Source organism: Manacus candei, unplaced genomic scaffold (genome assembly GCF_025592945.1).
Source record: "Manacus candei isolate 608988 ecotype Guabito, Panama unplaced genomic scaffold, ASM2559294v1 h1tg000028l, whole genome shotgun sequence".
Classification (NCBI taxonomy): Eukaryota; Metazoa; Chordata; class Aves; order Passeriformes; family Pipridae; genus Manacus; species Manacus candei.
This window is the reverse complement of record NW_026138076.1, coordinates 13,030,821-13,048,570: the sequence shown is the minus strand read 5'-3', so window position 1 is coordinate 13,048,570 and position 17,750 is coordinate 13,030,821. Positions and strand designations below refer to the sequence as shown.

The window sequence follows — 17,750 nt, the reverse complement described above, 5'->3', positions numbered from 1 at the left end:
CTGCTTTTACAAGAGCTTTCTGGGCTATGAACACTTTTTTTTAAATAACAGAATATAAGGATTATTTTAGTTGGCACATCAGAAAGCCAGTAGGAACAGCAAAAATTTTTTCTTATCTTTATTTGTAATGGCTAAAGCAATATTCAGGAATAGCAGGATAATAAAAGGAGTTGAGGAACACAAAAACTATACTTATTTAAAACTAGTTAGATTCATATCTTAATTCTACTAGTAAACTACTATTCTACCCAGATATATGAATTCCACTTATAAACAGATAATAAAAATCTTACCTTTTTCTCCAATATTTGTCATTGTCACTAAAAAAAGATAAAAAAGGAAATAGTAAAAATTATGTTTAAATAGCAAATGATGTAACTGAATATTTAAACTTTTTTTTTCAGTCAAAGAGGGAAGTGTAATCATCAAACAATACATGTATAATATCAGACACTATCAAGATTTTATGCTGTGTACATTCATTATGTGAATAGGTACAGAATACCAACTGCTTATAGTGTTTTTTTGGCTCCTATTCCCAGGCTCATTTCTTGAGAACTAGTACCTCCATCTATCTGAAGCCGCCCAAATTTAATCCAAGAAAAGCCACCCCTGCAGACCAGTTATTTCTTTAACTATGGTTGTATGGGTTTCACTGTTTATTTATGTTTTATTCTTGAACCAGAGGTATCAAGACTCCAGAACTGGTTTTGACAGCAATACTTGGTGATACCTTAGATCTTCAAAGCATAAAAATTTAAAGTACACAAAAGTTGCATTTAGTTTAAGAATTTGCCCCTGGATTACAAGATTTAGGGATAGTAAAAGAATGAGAAAGATACAAGTATGTCAGGCATGGAGTGGAGTACACAGGTATCACACATCAGTCACTGCATTTTCCACTCTTGATCACATTATTTAAAAAACGTAGCCATCCTGCAACAGGTATCTCAGTAACATCAAAAACTCCCAAGTGATCAAAACCTCTTTCCACTCAAACCACTCCACCACACATTTATCCATCCTAGTTAAGCAGTCTAAAAACTAAAGCTAAACAGAGGCTGCATAGCCAGGGCTTGTCAGCCTGGAGAGGGGTTTTGGGAGGGCCCAACAGTACCTCCAGGAAGGCATCGAGGAGGTGGAGCTGGGCTCCTCATACTGGTGCAGTGTGGGAGAACAAAAGCCAGTAGGTGTTAAGTTGAAATGAAAGGATCACATGTGATACAAGGAAAAACTTCTCCACCATGAGAACAACCCATCAGTGCAGAAAGCTGCCCAGATATGTTGTACAGCCTCAATCACTGAAGTTTTTCAAGATTCAAACTGATAAAACCCTGAACAACCTGCAATGACCTCACATCTAACCCTGCTTTGATTAGCAGGTTGGACTAGATAAGCTTAGGTCCTCTCAAACAAGAATTATTCTACAACTCTGTAATTACAAAATAGGTCTATTAAAATGGAGATATGGCTATAGCTCTGCCAAAACAAGCATCTACTTTTACCCGAGGGAAAACAGTAAGCAACCATGTTTATAAAGTTCTTCACAAAAATCAGAAAGACACCATCGAAGTCACATAAGCCACTATAAACTGTATTCTGCTCTCAGCTTTCTGAAATATTTAGAACTTGATAAGCTAAATATGCATCTAGATAACTGCTAGAGAGAAGCTGAGGGAACATGTATACACATTTAACTCTGAGGAACAGAGAAGGTCCACTACAATAATACACAAGAACTGTGAAATTGCAAATAAACAAATAAACAGTAATCCACCAGATGACTGTTTACAAAACAAAAGGCATCCTTAGAGCTGATGTGTAATTTAAAAGTGCTGAAGCTCTCAGATGAGGACAAATTAGCCACTATTCAAATTCTGATTTTCTTTCTCCACTTGGTATGGTCAGCAAAGTATGCAGAAACTTTGAGAGTCTTCTTGGAATAACTACTCTCTGTTAATTAAAAAGCCCTTGCCAAGCATATATTGCAGAATCACCAGTTTCAAAATAAAATCTATTTAACCAACCTTCACAATGACATGTGGCATTCTTCTCTCCTTACAAGGGAATGACCAAGAATATTGTGAAAGCAGTTGTAATCTTTTTTCCACCCCTTATCTTTGGATAAAATGTATTTATCAATGTCTTTGAGGCATCTAAATTTTTCACATGCCTGTAGGTAAAGGGCAGATACAAGTAATAAATCCAAATTTCATAATCTCTACTGGACAGCAAACCTACAGCTTTTCAAAATTTCTGTCCACCTCCAGAAGGAAATGCATACTTCAGAGTCTGCATCTGCTCAGAGGACTGTCTTTTCAGCTTTTGTGGTATCTAGCTTGGAAGCCAAATGTTCCTGACAGTCTGGACCACGAAGGCTAAAACACAAGTGCCCAGAGACGTCCAGCTAATCTCAGCAGGATGAGAACATGGGTTTTTTCGAGAAATCTTGTCATTTTAATCTCTTTTACCACCTGAGTATAAGTCAAGAGCTATTTCATACACTCCTGACTTGCAACTACTTTAAGAGACCAAAGCAGAAGAGGTAAGGCTGAAAAGAGATGCCAGTACCTTCAGTCTTGCTATCTTTTTTCTCTACACATACTGCAACTGGTGTGTACAAGGAGACTGGCTGCACTGCCCAACAAGCATTCTCGCAGATGGTGACAGAGAGGAACATGCAAGATATCCAATAACCTGTATAAGATGAAGTACTATTCCTTCTGCTTATGCCTTTCAATCACCTTTGACGAAAGTTCCCCGAAGGAGGTGGGAAAGGAATGGACAAGCATCTGCAATACCACAGCACCAGAGAGGAAATGAAAGGGGGACTTTTTTTGTTTGGTTTGGTTTTTGGGTTGTTTGGTTTTGGGGTTTGTTGGTTGGTTGTTTTGCACAAATGTGACAGAATTGACTAGCAGGAAGAAAAAAAAAAATTGCTCTTAGAAATCAAACTCTCTCAAATTTCTCTAAAAAATAAATTTTTTCTATTTGTTGAATGAAGGTGATACAAAGAGTTCTTGGGGCAACCACAAGATGTTTATAATTCTAAAATCACACTATTTAAGTGCATGGAAAATAATTTTCTGACATGAAAAATGCCACTCTAATTTTGGTTTGATCAAAGAAATGGTTGTTATTTTCCCCATCCTCTGAACAGCACACATGATGTATTTATTTAAACCAAATTTTTTACTTTTCATTAGATTCAGTGATACAGCTTTACTATATTATTCAACAGTATTTGATCATATAGTCTTCCCTGAATCATTTATATCAGTATTTCCCGCAGTTTTCTCATTTCTCTTCCAAGGGGTTACATTCACTGTCGTAATGCACAGAAAAGTAGGTCAGACTGTGCAACCCATCATTAATAAATATCAGCTGAAATGCTGCAAATGCACTTACTGGTAGTCAAATAGCACAGAAATAATATGGGTAAAAAGCATTTATGTCTACGATGACTAAAATAAACACTAAGGACATGGCAATCCCAACTGCTAAGCAATTTCTGGAAGAAAACAGGGTAAAACCCTTTGGGACCAAAATGGAATGATACTCCTGTATATTCAGAGATGGAAATAATTATAAAACTGTGACTTGTCTTCAAGAGATCATTAAAAAGTTACAGTTTTGTTCGTCTGAGATACTGCAGGGGCCAATTTCATTAAGAATCATCCTTCCCCTGCTAAAGCTAAGGATGCCATTTACAGTTCAGTACTAGCAGACTAGCACATCATTAGAGCCTCTCCAGATAATTACGCAGCTTGCAGATGGTGCTCATCAGAATTAGGGACCAGGCTGGGACAGACGCAGGACTTCAGCCAACGTAGATGCCAACTTCCTGAGCCAGAAACATCGTGCCCTGCTTGTCCTGAGCCACAAGCAGCCAGAAACAGGAACAGCATATTCTGTAGTCAATGCTGCTAAACAGCCTGCGCTTGCAAAAAAACAATTGCAAAGAAAACAAAGCTGTGTTACAACAGATCGGAAAAAGTCCAGGATGGTTTCCATCACCAAATTAGTTTGCTAAGAAGAGAAGTCATACTGCTAGCACCTTGCACTGCATCAGACCTTAATTAAGTGACAGAAATGGATTCTCCATTTCTTGAACTACTGTTCATTTTATCTAGGAATGTTTATTCTCACTCACTTGTGGAAAAATTAAGTAGACATCCATCTCCATACAGCTAGAGACATGGTAAGACACACTGCTACCGAAAAACCCAAAAGAGTTTGGAAGATAAAATTAATGTAAAAAATTTGCATTGGTTTTGTAACACTAAATTTTGCTTGACTTCTAAACCCAAAATCAAAGTTCCTGAACTGTAAATGTAATGGTTAGATTTAAAAAAAAAAAAAAAAAAGGGAGAGAAAGCAATTAATTTTTTAAGCTTTGATAAAAGTGGATATAAAATCGTACTTTCATATTTTATGTACATGTTTAAAATATTTAAAACTTTGGAGTGGGAAAATAACACACACCTGATTCAGAGACTTTGCAGCCACATCTATAAATCGGTTCTTCTCTCAAACTTTTCTGAATTTTAACATCTTGGGTCTGATTAACAAAACTAAGTACATATTTTATCTTTATAGCATGTTTGAAGCTGGAAAACACTGATCTATAGATGCAGCTTAACTCAGCTCTGTGCACGCATAAAAGTGTTTTATAGTTGTGACAAGTGTTCTGTCATTGCCTGCAACAGTCCTTTAGAAAAAATATCACTGCTTGCAATAAAAACCTACCTCTCTGCTAGACAGAGCAGTGATTTGCACTGATTCAGAGTGACAACATGCCACCAGTGCTTTGCTTCAGAACAAAAGTAACAAGTATTTCTGGGATATTTAAGGTTGGTATAAATAGCTATTAATACTTCATCAATAACCCTTATATTTGGATTTGATGGCATTTGTGAACGTTTCACTAAACTCATTTTAACCCTGTGCCCATCAAACTGCATCACCATCTGCCACCCAGCAGCAAGCTGCTATTTGAATAGAACACACTACAAATTGACAATCTTCTTTACAAAGTTCCCATCTATGTTCCAAGTCACAAGGACTGACTGAAGAGCGAAGACTATTTCTAGCAATGTTGTAGAGTCAGATCCTTTTCAGCAAAAACAAAGTACCCCCTGACAAGAGCATCTATTAAAGTATGTATCAAGCAGTGTTAAATCTTTAATTGAAAACAATCTTATCTAATAATTATATCTTCACCATAGACCTTACGTTTTCAATTTCAGGCCATGGTTTAAATTTCAAGGCACAAAGCCTATAGGTAATACACTGGGCACTACATGGAGAAATAATCAGCCATGCTTAACATAGATTTCAATTCCATTTCAGAAGTGGTCAATGGCAGCTGCATGGGAGCACTGCTGGATATACTTCAGAAGCCAATTTACTTCAGCTGCCAGTTTCGAAACTTTTCTCAAAGTACTCAGGGATCACCAAAGAGGAGAAAAAAGCGCGGTATTTGCAAAATATGGAATAAAAATGAAAACTTTCCTTGAACAAAGTCCTTTTCTACCTTAGCAGCCAATGTAAAGATAGGGTATTTAACTGGTATTTGACAACAGCCAACTGCAATGTACTTGTATTTCTATAGCCAAGGTAAGATGTAGATGGTTACAAGACAAAAGCTGCAAGTACCATAAATCCTTTAATTCATCTGAAGAACATACTCAGCAAAGAGCTCAAATCCAGCAGACCAAATTGTGGGTCTGACTTTCCCCTCCACCTTTTTTTTTAACCTCTTATCAGCTTCTATCTCCATATTTTCTACCACTTCTTATTCCCTGATGACCCTATGCCAAGCCCACAGGGCACATATTAATCCTGCCTCTAAACTGTGATGAATTAAGCAGCTTTTTATCCTGTTATAATTCCATTCCACTGATGGTACACTGATGGTCAAAAACCTCAAATCAGCACTAATCAATCTGATCCTCCAGCAAAACCTTTTCATGATCATTAACATCTTCAGCATCTGGATGTCATTCCACATTTTCTGTTCCATTCTGAAGGTAGCTGTGGACAGATACAAGCTACACACTCTACTCCAAAAACAAAGATGTGGCTTATGAGCCCTCCTGACAGTACGGTGAATGTCTTGTTGCATCCCCTCTTCAGCTGTGCTGAAGTCACTCTTTTCCAAATCAGGTAAATCATTCACCAGGTGGCAATACTTCCTCCCTTTGCCTTCAGTGAAGTAGTAAGGAAATTCTTAGTGCTCATTTCTTCCACAGCAAATCTGTTTTCCTTCTTTAAAATTACAAATTCAAGCTACATTTTCAGACAGATTCCCTGAGCAAGAGCATAATCCTTAGAATTAAAAATCAGTGACATGTAAAACACATACATATACATCCATATTCTATTTATAGGATAACCCTTTCATGAGCTCAGTTTATATTTTCACTAAAAACATCTGTCACAGCACTGTCAAATTTTTACATTTTCCTTCTTTATGTGCACGTCCAAATCACAAACTGGCAGGAAAACAAAACCAAACGCAAACAAAACAAATAAACAAAACAACAAAACAAAAAAAGCATCTCAGTATCCAAGTTTGTAACAAACATTTCTGACCAACAACTATCAGAAACTGCAAATAACTACTGGTTCTGCCTTACCTAAAGCATGGAGTGGACAACTACTCCAAGTCTCTTATAGTTCTACAAAACTGAGTGAGAGATGCATCTAAGAAGGAAGATGTAAGAACAATTCTTTTCTTTGCATATGAAACATGCAAAGATTTTAATAAACAATAAATTTTCATATTTGGGTTTTCAGAAACACTGAATCCAATGTGTATTTTCTGAGTATAGACACGTGGACGAGGTGCTGGGGGAAAGAACTCCATCTGAACTTCATGATAGTATTGTTCCATATATATCCTAGGTTGAAATTTCAGTAACTTTAGTTATCAAAGTTCATTGTACTCTTTGCAGGTTGCCTGTATTTCCTCATCTTTTTCAGAGGAAGAACAACAAGTCTGTATCCCTCAGGTTCTCATAAACACATTCAAATTTTTTTTAAGAGAAGGGATACTTATAGGCACATTAATTTTAAACACAAAGGAAGGTATTTGAATGAAAAAAACAACTATTATTGCCAGACAGGTTTTGGGAGATGACAATCCTGACAAAGTTAAGAGAATGGTACTGGAATAGAGAGAAGCAATTTTTAGTCAGGTGTTTTAAGACCAATTAATTTACACATTTAATTCCAGTATTCTATAACAGGAAGAAGAGAAACATTTGCTAGTGTTCAACACCCTTGTCCTTTTCCTTAAAGGTTAAAACAGCATGAGCACTTAACTGAATCCATTAATAAAAGAGACAGATATGGTAATACTACTGTTATAAACAGTGAATTCCTTTTTCTATTTCTAAAACCTTTTTCAATTCCTAAAATGCTTTTCAATGCTGTAACTATTCAGCTTTAGGGATGAAAGGAATCAGATTAATAGATTTCTTTTTTAAAAAAAACATAATGTTCCTCCTACAATGCTCAGATTAAAATTGCAGAAAAACTCCTAATTCAAAATACTACATTTGAAACACTAATAAAAGCTCAAAATAGCTCATTACTAAAAGCTCAAATAAACCACTTAAAACAGAGCAAAGTCCTTGCTAAGTCCTACTGCACAATGGTTAACACTGTTTTCTGTATGTTGTCATTAGCATCAATGACAGTAAGCTGCAGGGGAAAAAAGCAGCTATATACGTCCTCTTTAGCATTCAGTGCTGCAGGAATAAAAGACGCACTGAGCAGACAGGCTGGCTTCAAAGCACTGAAATGCTGACAGTCTATTCCTGCCGTTGGCTTTCGTTCCCAGAGTTGTTAGTTATTCCTTCTGTTGTTTACACTAAATATTCATTAGTAAGACAAGACATAAGTTTATTTTAGCTTAATATGCCAAAAATGAGGGAAAGCATCCAGATACAGATAAAAGATGGAATTAGTGGAAGTTGTAGATGACTATTATGCTGAATTCAAAAACTGGTAAGCCAGGCAGAATGGGAATGGGGTGGTAGTGGGGGAAACTGGAAAAAAAAGAAAAAAAATCACCTTTATCCACAGAAAGGAATTCAGTAAAAGACGTTTAAGTAGAGGCCCAGGATTCTCTCCTCCTCCTCTCCCATCGCAGACTTTATGCTTTGAGGGGTTTTCAAGGCATTAGGGTACCACAGTTTACAGTTTGAAGCAGGTTTCAAGCATGTCATTTCCTTAAGACAAAAGCTTATGCACTTTCAGGTAAGCTAAAACCCAATCTTCCTCTGTTATACAGAATTACGCAGTAGAAAAAATACAGTTGATCACTGAAACAGTAATGCCCAAAACAAACCTCCTGTACCTACGACAGGGCTGCATACCCTAGGACAAATGTTAACTACAGAGCAACTTTCCCCTTAAATATCCTCTCCCTCGTCATGCCGGCTAACAGCTCCTCTCTCCAGGCTCACTCAGTCAACTTCTCCCAGAGCCCTGCAGACAATTCACCTTCTTGCACTGGAGGCAGACACTGCATTCCTCCTCTCGGGAAGGCACAGCAACTCCAGCAGAAGAGTGGTGCTCAGAACTAACAGATTTGACTATTATTAAGGAAAAAAAAAAAGATGCAAAAAGCCCACCTCCAATATAGGAACCACACCAAGTCTTCATACTTCCCTCCAAAACAGAGGCACTAGGCCTGGCAATCATTTTTCGCTTAGTCCCTCAACTGCTCAGCCAAGCATCGATAGGAAAAAAATCCTATCAATCTTCTATATACAATAAAAAAATTAAAATCAAAATTACGTACCAGACTACTGAGATTTTCAAGATGAAAAACCAACCCCAAACCCAGAAACCAAGGGAGCCTGGCAAGCTGGTCGTTTAATAAAGCCCCCTCTCTGGCTTGGCTACTCAAATTTACACAAATACTCGTATCACACCCAGTCTCCAGTATGTGATTAATGATTTGCCTGACGCTGAGGAACAGGTGCCAAGGTGCGTGGTCAGGATGACTTCCGAATGTCATGCAGGCTTCCGATGCCAAAGAAGGGACCAAGTAGTTGTGACAGCCGGGCATTTTCTAGAGGACTGAAGAGTGGCACGGGGCGACTCGCAGATTTCCTCTTACCTGTTCCTGCTTCCACGCCGGCTGACAAACGGCCCTCACACGCTACATGTATGTGTATGTATGTGCACTGTGTGTCTGTGTACAGGCTGTCACGCCGAATGGACACCGAACTCTGCTCAGCCACCCGCATGGTCAGACCCCGCTTCCCATGTCCGGGGTTGAGACCAGTCACCCGCTGCGCACTCCACGGAGGGAAACTCGCGCCCGTGAAAAGCCCCGTGCGACTGGATCCCTCCTCGCGTGGGATAACCAGGCGCTACCAGGTCGCGGAAAGAACCAGGCGGGGTGGATGCCCCTCGTCCGAGCGGCCGGGACGCGAGGGGGTCCAGTCCAGCCCAGCCCAGCCCGGCCCGGCCCGGCTCGTTGCCAGCCCCAGCACCAATCCCAGCCCCTGCCCCGGTCCTGGCCCGGCCCGGCCCGCGGGCGTGGCGGCGGCAGCACCTGGGGGCGGCCCCAGCACCGACACCCCATAGACGCGGCTGCAGCCCGTGTCCGTCCCGCCGGCTGCGCTCCTCCGGCAGGGGCGGCGGCGCCCATCCCCGTCCCGCCGTGCCCCCCGCCCGCCGCGGCACTCACGCAGGCAGAGCTGGGTGACATAGGCGTAGTAGGACCAGCAGAGGATGCTGGAGATGAAGAGCACCGGCACCCAGTAGAGCAGCCGCTGGCAGCGCCGCCGCACGCCGCCCCAAGCGCCCGGCGCCCCAGCTGCCGGCGGCGGCGGCGGGGCCGCCATCTTCCCGCACCGCATCCCGGCCGCTCGCTCCGGGGGCCCGGGCCCCGGCCGAGCTCCCCGCCGGAGCCCGCCCCGGCCCCTCCCTCCCCGCCAGGGCCGCTCCGCCCACCGCCCGCTCGCTCGCCGCTCCCCCCGGCCCGGGCAGGGCGGCAGGAAAGAGCCGCCCGGGAGCCCTCAGCGTCCCGTCGGCGTCTGACTGGTTCCGCCGGGCTGGGGGCACGGCCCAGAAGTTGGGGAGGGCGCAGAGCGGCCCCGCCCGGGCAGAGCGCGGGTCGTGCCCGGAGCGGCCGCCACGTGTAGGGACACTGGGTCGGGTAGTGCCCCGTGCCCGGAGCAGCATCCCCGGGCTTTATCTGCCTCGGAAACAGGGATGGCGACACTTCACCGCGCCATGCAAACGCTTTAAAACACCTGGTTAGGAAAAGCACTGCCTCGTTTGAAATAACGTTTCAAAGTATTGTACAATGAAAAACAAGTGCTGCGGGCTGCGGTGCCATGGCAAGCAACAGGCTGTGCGAGGCCGAGGTGACCAGACCCGCTCTTGGCGGCTGCTTGGCCGAGGGAAGGTAGCGTAGGGTTCTGCTGACTCACTCTGCCCCGAAAAGACTTTACTTTATGGCCATCGTAATGAAGCGCTCGTGAGGTGTCACAACAAACTCAGCCGGCGTTGCAGTATGTGCACCCAAATTGTTGCTGAATTATGATTGCAAATTTGAAAACACCAAGCACGGGCCGTAGTGTTTCTGCAATCTGCTAGAACCATTGGCAGCGCAGTAGGTAGGAAGGAGCGGGTTGATTAAAATGTGTTTTGAAAAAAGGCTTGTCTAGTATCTCACAGGGGAGACTACACATGAAGCTAAGTAATCACAATCTGGAAGGCATTCAACTGCTATTGATTTAGGAACAGGCTACGAGAGAGGAAAATAATATTAGAGAAAATATGACAAACCCAATAGTAGGTGCGCTGTCAGGTTTCGGAGTATGAAATGGAGTAGGTAGAACGTTTGTTGAAGAGGCAGAAGTTGACCGTACGGCTGCAGTTTTTTCATAGGATGAAAAATTATGCACCCCTCATTATTGTAAGATCAAGCAGAGAAATTTCAGCCACAGTGAACTGAATGAATGGCCAATGCAGGATGATGTATCAAGAGGAATAACACATATCCCATGGCAGTAAATTATCTTTGCCTATTCAAGAGAAAGACTTGTATATCATTGTGAAGGGCTCAGTGAAACCATCTCCTCAATGTATGGTTATTACAGTAGAGAAAAGAATGAAATATGCCATCTGGAATATAATAATTTAAGAAAAGATTCTGCATAATGGGAATTACGTATTTTACATTAAAAAGGCAAAGATATAGTGAATGTTGCTAAAAACATACATTTGATATTCCTGCATATTATATTTCACAAAACAAGAGCAAAGGGAGCAAAACCAACATGACATAGACAATAAAAGCACTTTATTTTACTTTAATTAATTATGCAAGTCATCACTTAGGCCAGCATTTTAATAGAGCATTTAAAGTATTTGACTTTACTATGTTTTAATGCAAACATCCATGGTTATTCAAAACAGATTTTAAAAGCATAAGGAATAAGGTTACCAGTGCCTGAAGCACACCCAATGCTTTAATGGCTAAAGTTAAAAGAAATGAAGGCAATTTAATTAATTTGATGGCTTTTTGAACCAATTTGGAAATACATGACAGTGACCTCTCTCAGGTACCAAGGATAATGCATCTACTGTGTTGTGTGTTTGCAGGGAGACGTGGCTGCACCATGAGAAGTTCACAGCTGGATGCTGTATATGTGAAGTAGGTTTTGCGTCGTTCCTGGGGGCTATGAAAGACTTCTTCCTATAAACACTTTTAAAATGCTGTATATGATATGGGGCTTATTAACAACAACACGTGCCAGGGAAACAGTAAAAATTAGAGAAAACTTTATAACTTAATTTATTCATTGAAGTCATAGTTATTATACAAAATTATGCATATAGAAAGGTGGCAGTCTGCCAGAGGTGATGTGTTACAAAGACCTTAAATTATAATTTATCATAAAATTTCTGGTCAGGGGCCTTTTATTACCCCTTCGTGAAAATGGGCTTGTGTAGTCCAGCTTTCTAAATTTTCCATGGCCACTACCACCCTCTGCTCTCTGCTCAGATTTCATGATAATCAGAATTTTCCTATTTACTATGCTATTAATTACATGAATAATAATTATTATAGCATATGCTTTACCAGAGCTCCAAAATCATGGTCATTCTGGTTTAAAATTAGCCCGTCCAGCAAAATAAACAGGCAAACCTCACGTTAATTTAGGTGGGACAAAAAAACCTGCCTTGACTGATAATGCCAATTACTTTGGAGCATCCTTTGGTCAGAGCTGTAAAGAATCGCCTGTGCTTGTGTTTTCATCCCAGGGACGTGGGCTCTCTAGCTCTCCTTCATGGCTACAGTTACTTTCTATTCCCTCCATGACTCTCATCACTCATGGGTGATGGCCATGAGAGACCCTTTCTTCTGTGCCTTTCTTCCTCTTCCTCCCTCTGTGGTATGATCTACAGACATTTTAGGTAGCAGCAGAACAACTCAAGAGCAAGCATATCCAAAGGAGAATTTGTACTATGGCAGAAGTAAATACTGGCGTAATCTAAACCCATTAGGTGTTAATAGACGAGTTTCCCAAATTACTGTACTTGGGCTGCTTCTCTCTATAATGAGAGAGGTTACTTGGGGAACAGTTTATTGCTGCTTGTATGAAAATGTTCACAAGGAAAAGATAGAGGAAATGAAGGTAATTTTCTTGTCAGGAGCTGGGCTGAAGGTAGCTGGTGTTTAAGGAGGCAACTTGAGTGTTTGGCAAATTGAAACAAAACGTTCTTATCACAAGTGGTAGTACCACTCAGCTTTTCTCCTCAGGCAAGGTATATGCTGGTGGATTTTTTGTTTTAAATGTGTCTCTCCTGGAATACATTTGGAAATTTCTAACATTACCATGTCTGACTATTTCCTGTATCCAATTGTGTGACCTTGGTAGCATGAAGGGATGTTAGAGGAAGGGGCTGCCACACACAGCTCTGGGGCTGAGCATCCTCTTCCCTGCTGGAGCCCAGCCCAGGCATCCAGTGTCTCCTCCCTGGTGAAGGTGGCTGCTGCTTTCCTGCCCAATCACCAGCAACTTCAGCAGTGCCTATGCACTGGACTCGCACAAGTGCCAACAGCCAAGTTCCTTTCTCCCCTTTGGCTGTTAGGGCTGAGTTTCACTAGTGAAAGCACACACCCCCCTTGTGCAGCTGATCTTGCTGAAACAAGCAGCTTCCTGCTCCACATACCCTTGTCAATGAGTCTGGCTGACCAGGGCTCTCTGCTGTTTTTTGGGAGTGTTGTTCGGTTGCGTTTGTTCATCTATATGCTTGGCTTCCCCCCTTCTTTGTCTTCTCACTTGACAAGGTCCTTGGTCAGATGACATTAACAAAGCAGGTGCTCTCTCCTTCCATATGTTCTGACAGGTAGATTCCAGCTGGGCTCAGATACAGAAGGGAGGGGTGGGAACTGTGCCTCTTTCTGAAGGAAGGCATCTTGGTACCCTTAGCATGCAGTCCTAATTAGAAACTACTCCTTTGCACGTCTAGGGGGCTCTCTGCTTTGTTGAACCATCTTTAAATAAAGAATTACATTGTTCCGATTGCTGACACTAAAAGTTCTTTGACACTTACAGTCAAGTGATGCTGCATTCCTACACTCCTTACTGTGTATAGATAGTTAAGGGCATTTTGGTGCATTTAAGAAGTAAGAAACTACTAGTAGTAGTTAGTAAGTTGTCTATGTAGAGCAAACAGTAGTAGAAGGTTTGTATATGTCTAATGAAATTACACAGACATCTTGAATGTATTTTATTAAGATGTGATAAACAGTTCCTGACAATCAATCTTATAAAGTAATGGCAGCAAAATGGAAGGAAATTTAAAGGGAGGATATTTAACACATAACAGAGAAAAATTATCTGTTAATGATAATTTAGCACAGTGAGTCTCTTCAGAGCACAGTTTTATGCCTGTTTGAAAGGTTATAAAACTTCAAAACAGTACAAATAAGAAAGTAAAATGAGCCACAAAAGAAATGTGATTATGAAAATTAACAGTCTTCTCCTTAATGTGTACGTGAATTGAATACCACAGTACCACAGTAAGAGAGCATCTGTAGCTGGAAACACCATATGTTTATCTAGCTCATTACATTTTGACTATAAAATTACACTGAATTCTTAAGACTACCATTGCAACAACTGAGTGTGGAAAATAAAGACTTCACATTATTAGATAATTAATTTTAAGATGTCACAGGTTTACTGTGCTAGAACAGTTTGAAAATCACAGAATCACAGAATATTCTGAGTTTGAAGGGACCCACAATGATCATCGAAGTCCAACTCCTGGTCCTGCACAGGACAGCCCCAAGAATCGCACCATGTGCCTGAAAGCATTGTCCAAATGCTTCTGGAACTCTGTCTGTTAGCAATAAAGCATGATTCATTTTATAAACTCATAATAGCTTTTTTTAAGTTCAGTATTTCTTTCATTATTTGGTCTATTTCAAAAATCCCAGACTAAGTATATGCAGAATACAGTGACTGATAAGCACACACAAAAAACTGTTCTTAATTTAAAATGTATTTATCAGACTAGGCACTTATAGTTCATAGAATCTTAACATGTCATCCCCTATGTAAGCAATCTGATATGGTGGAATACTTTCTCCCCCACCACATCCTGTGTACTCAGTGGAGCAGCAAGAGGAGGAGGGACAGTAGGACAGAAGTATACATATTTGCTCCTACACAATACACAGAGCAGCACCTAGAAGCAGGAATACACACAGACGGACACACACGCACAAGGCACTAATTAGGTGAACCAGCAGCTTTACAGGGATGCTCTCTGGCCTTCAAGACAGCGGCTGTTCTGCTTGCTTATCTCAAGAACGTTTGGGTGTTGGACCACACTTACCACAAAAAGGAAAAGAAATCCCTCTGCAACACCTCTGGTATAAGGTGTCTCCTAGAAAATGTATGTTGCATCTCAGCTGGAGTCAGGTACTGTCTGTGTATAGTTTGTGGCTCCTGGCTACATGAAAACAGGCAGCTCAAGTACCCTCCCCAGTGTCAGTCCAGCTGTCAAATGTATTTTAATTGAAGGACTGGCCCAGATGTATTCAACTTCTTGCTCTCCCTTCATCTGAGCTCGGTACTCAATTATTTGCAACTGTTTGGATACCCAAACCTAACTGTTGTCATATGATTTTTTTTTTGTTTGGTGGTGTTATGGTGGTTTGTTTTGTTTGTTTTTTTTTTGTTTTGTTCCAAGTAATGAAGTCCCTCCTCAAATGTCTTGATTGCTGCCTCTGGATTGATACAATACTATATTTGTCAGAGTCTGCCTTCAAGGAAGTTTTTGAAGTCCTGTTTGGGGTTATTACCCACCTACTCTTCTGTCACTTTTAGCAGTAGTGCATTGTTGCAATTTGTGCATTGTTTTTTTCTCAGATGCACCCATCTGTGAATTTTCATTCCCCTGCTGCTTCCCCTTTTGTCACTTAAGGTGGGAAATACAGGATAAAGCTAAACCAGCTCCAATCAGTACTAGTTCTGGTGCAATGGAGATCTGTACAGTCGCCCAAGGAGGTCTCTGCTTAGGCAAAAATCAAAATCCCTGTAGTGGAAAACCCCTCAAGAGCTGTATGTAAGAAACCTTATCCCATGCTGTGTGCACCAATCCAGTGCTTTCTGCCATTTGGAATAGAAGTTAAGTGACTTAATGGTTGACTCCAAAAGTAAACATCTAAATTTAAAACTATCATTCTGACAACCTCCTTTTTTCATTTTAGATAGGCTCATTTAAACCTGCTTCTACAGCTAATGCCCCGAAACGCCATGACAGACCTAAGCCACTCTGTGCCTTGGTCATACATCTAGGTTTGGCCATTCTTCACGGATAAAATTCCTGCCTAAGTTCAAGCTTTCTGTTGCTGGGGATCCTCAGAATATGTCTGCATAAAATGCAGCAACAGCCATAATTTCTTTCTTTCCACTTCCCATGGAAATGTTTTAACTGCCAGCCTGTAAGCCAGTTTTAGTAATTTGTCCACTCTCTTTTTGAAATGATACGGAAAAGGATGCAAGGTTCACAGCACCAGAGAAAGTAAATGCTCCAGCAGCCTCTGAGGGCATCTGACCAAAACACCAGGGACTTTTGGATTCCAGTCCCTGCTCCTTGTACTGGGTTTTGTCGCACAGTTTCCAACTGCAAGGGCATATTCGCTTTACAAGCTGTTTTATTTCTGGCAAGACGTATAATTGGATTGCAACTGCCACATCTCTCTGAATCCTGACTGCCACTATCCTGCCCTTCATCTCTGCTCCAAGCAATGTACCTCTGTCCTCTCTCACATGCTGTCCCCAGCACTCTTGTAACAGGGAGTTGTTCTCATAGGATCATACCTGTGTGTATGTTTGCACGGGTTTTTTTGGCTGTGTCACTTTCTAACTGAGCCCTCTCCCCTCACATGCTAATGGCCACTAAAGAAAGCACATGAGAATGCACAGCTCCCAGGAACAACATCTTACAATGGCTCTGTACTCAGTATTGCCTGGTTAACTAGTTTAGTTTGTGTATTTAAAACAGTTTGAGGTATTTCTGGATCTTGTGCAATTCCCTGCATGCATTTTTTTGGAAAGCCCAGGTGACTAACTTCAGACTCCTTGTTTTACTGCAGAGATTTGAATATCTAAAAGTTTATTTTATAGCACTGCTTTTGAATCTAGGTTGTAGCTTCTGAATCAAGGTTAGAGTTAAAAAAATCCCAGGAGTGATATATTGCTGTTTCTATGAATATTTATATATACAAATTAGGTATTTTAATAAAAAAATTCAAGTGGGTACTAGTATTTTTATGGAATTCTACTAGCTAATAATAATGCTCCTCTGTGGGAGGAATTTATAAGTCAAACTAGTGGTGAAAATTAACATTACCCATTCAAGATTAAAGCACACCTCATGTATTTAATTGTGTGTGTAAGAAAAAGAATGCAATATATGCAAGGGCATTACCTGCTGACGGATTCAGAGTGCCAAATACTTTCATGGATTTTCAGATATAGGGAATACTACTGTACATTAAGACCTCACACATATTAGAAAATATTCATATTAGTTTTGGCTTGATTTTAAGGGGATTTCAGACTTTGTATTGCTAAAAATTAGTTTCAGATTCATTTTTGAATAGTGAGCTCTTAGTCTGATTCCTTTCCTTCTGCAACTATTAGTCTGGAGTTGTTTTGCTAGAAACTGTCTTGAAAATATCCTCAGTGGGACAAGAAAGCAAGACACATCATAAGGTAAAGAATATCACATGATGTCAAATGAAAAAGAAAAATTTCTCTATAATTTTTTCCCCTTTTATTGCAATGCATTTGTATCCTGATATTTAGGTGGAAGAGATCAAATAACTATAGAAACTAGGCAGTATTACCAACAAAATTCTGCCAATTACTGTTCAATAGCGTTTCTTTTCCTTCAGGCTGACAGCTTTCTTTGTCATACAACACGACAATCTGCAGTGGTAGTAGTTTGTATCAACTTACTGCCAAAATGTGCAAGGAGGGAAACTGCCACTGTAATCTTAAATATCAGAAGATTAGCAGGAAGGAGCTTGTAGTACAGGGTATTCTGCCAGGAACTAGGAATTCATCAGACCAAGCAAGAGTTAGTATCACAAAGCTACCCAAAGCTGCAGGTTTACTAGTTCCCATTTTATCCCAGCTGGTCTGGGCATCTGTGGGCAGTTCCTAAAGCATCCTCTAAATATTCACTTA

General features: G+C 40.8%; 1 protein-coding gene across 3 annotated transcripts in view; it reads right to left on the bottom strand.

Moving 5' to 3' along the window:
- ZDHHC2 (zinc finger DHHC-type palmitoyltransferase 2) overlaps positions 1–10,240 on the bottom strand; it is a 37,700-nt gene extending 27,460 nt beyond the window's left edge. The window contains exons 1-2 of one of the 3 annotated variants that reach the window (XM_051790347.1): positions 9,713–10,240; positions 294–320 (exon numbers count right to left, since the gene is read on the bottom strand). In XM_051790347.1, coding sequence (XP_051646307.1) covers positions 294–320; positions 9,713–9,884 — 199 coding nt within the window. In that variant the 5' untranslated portion in view covers positions 9,885–10,240. Of the gene's footprint in view, positions 1–293; positions 321–8,815; positions 8,842–9,712 lie in introns of those variants that run through there. The other 2 variants (XM_051790346.1, XM_051790348.1) reach the window with 2 other exon arrangements.
- Positions 10,241–17,750: the final 7,510 nt, after the last annotated feature.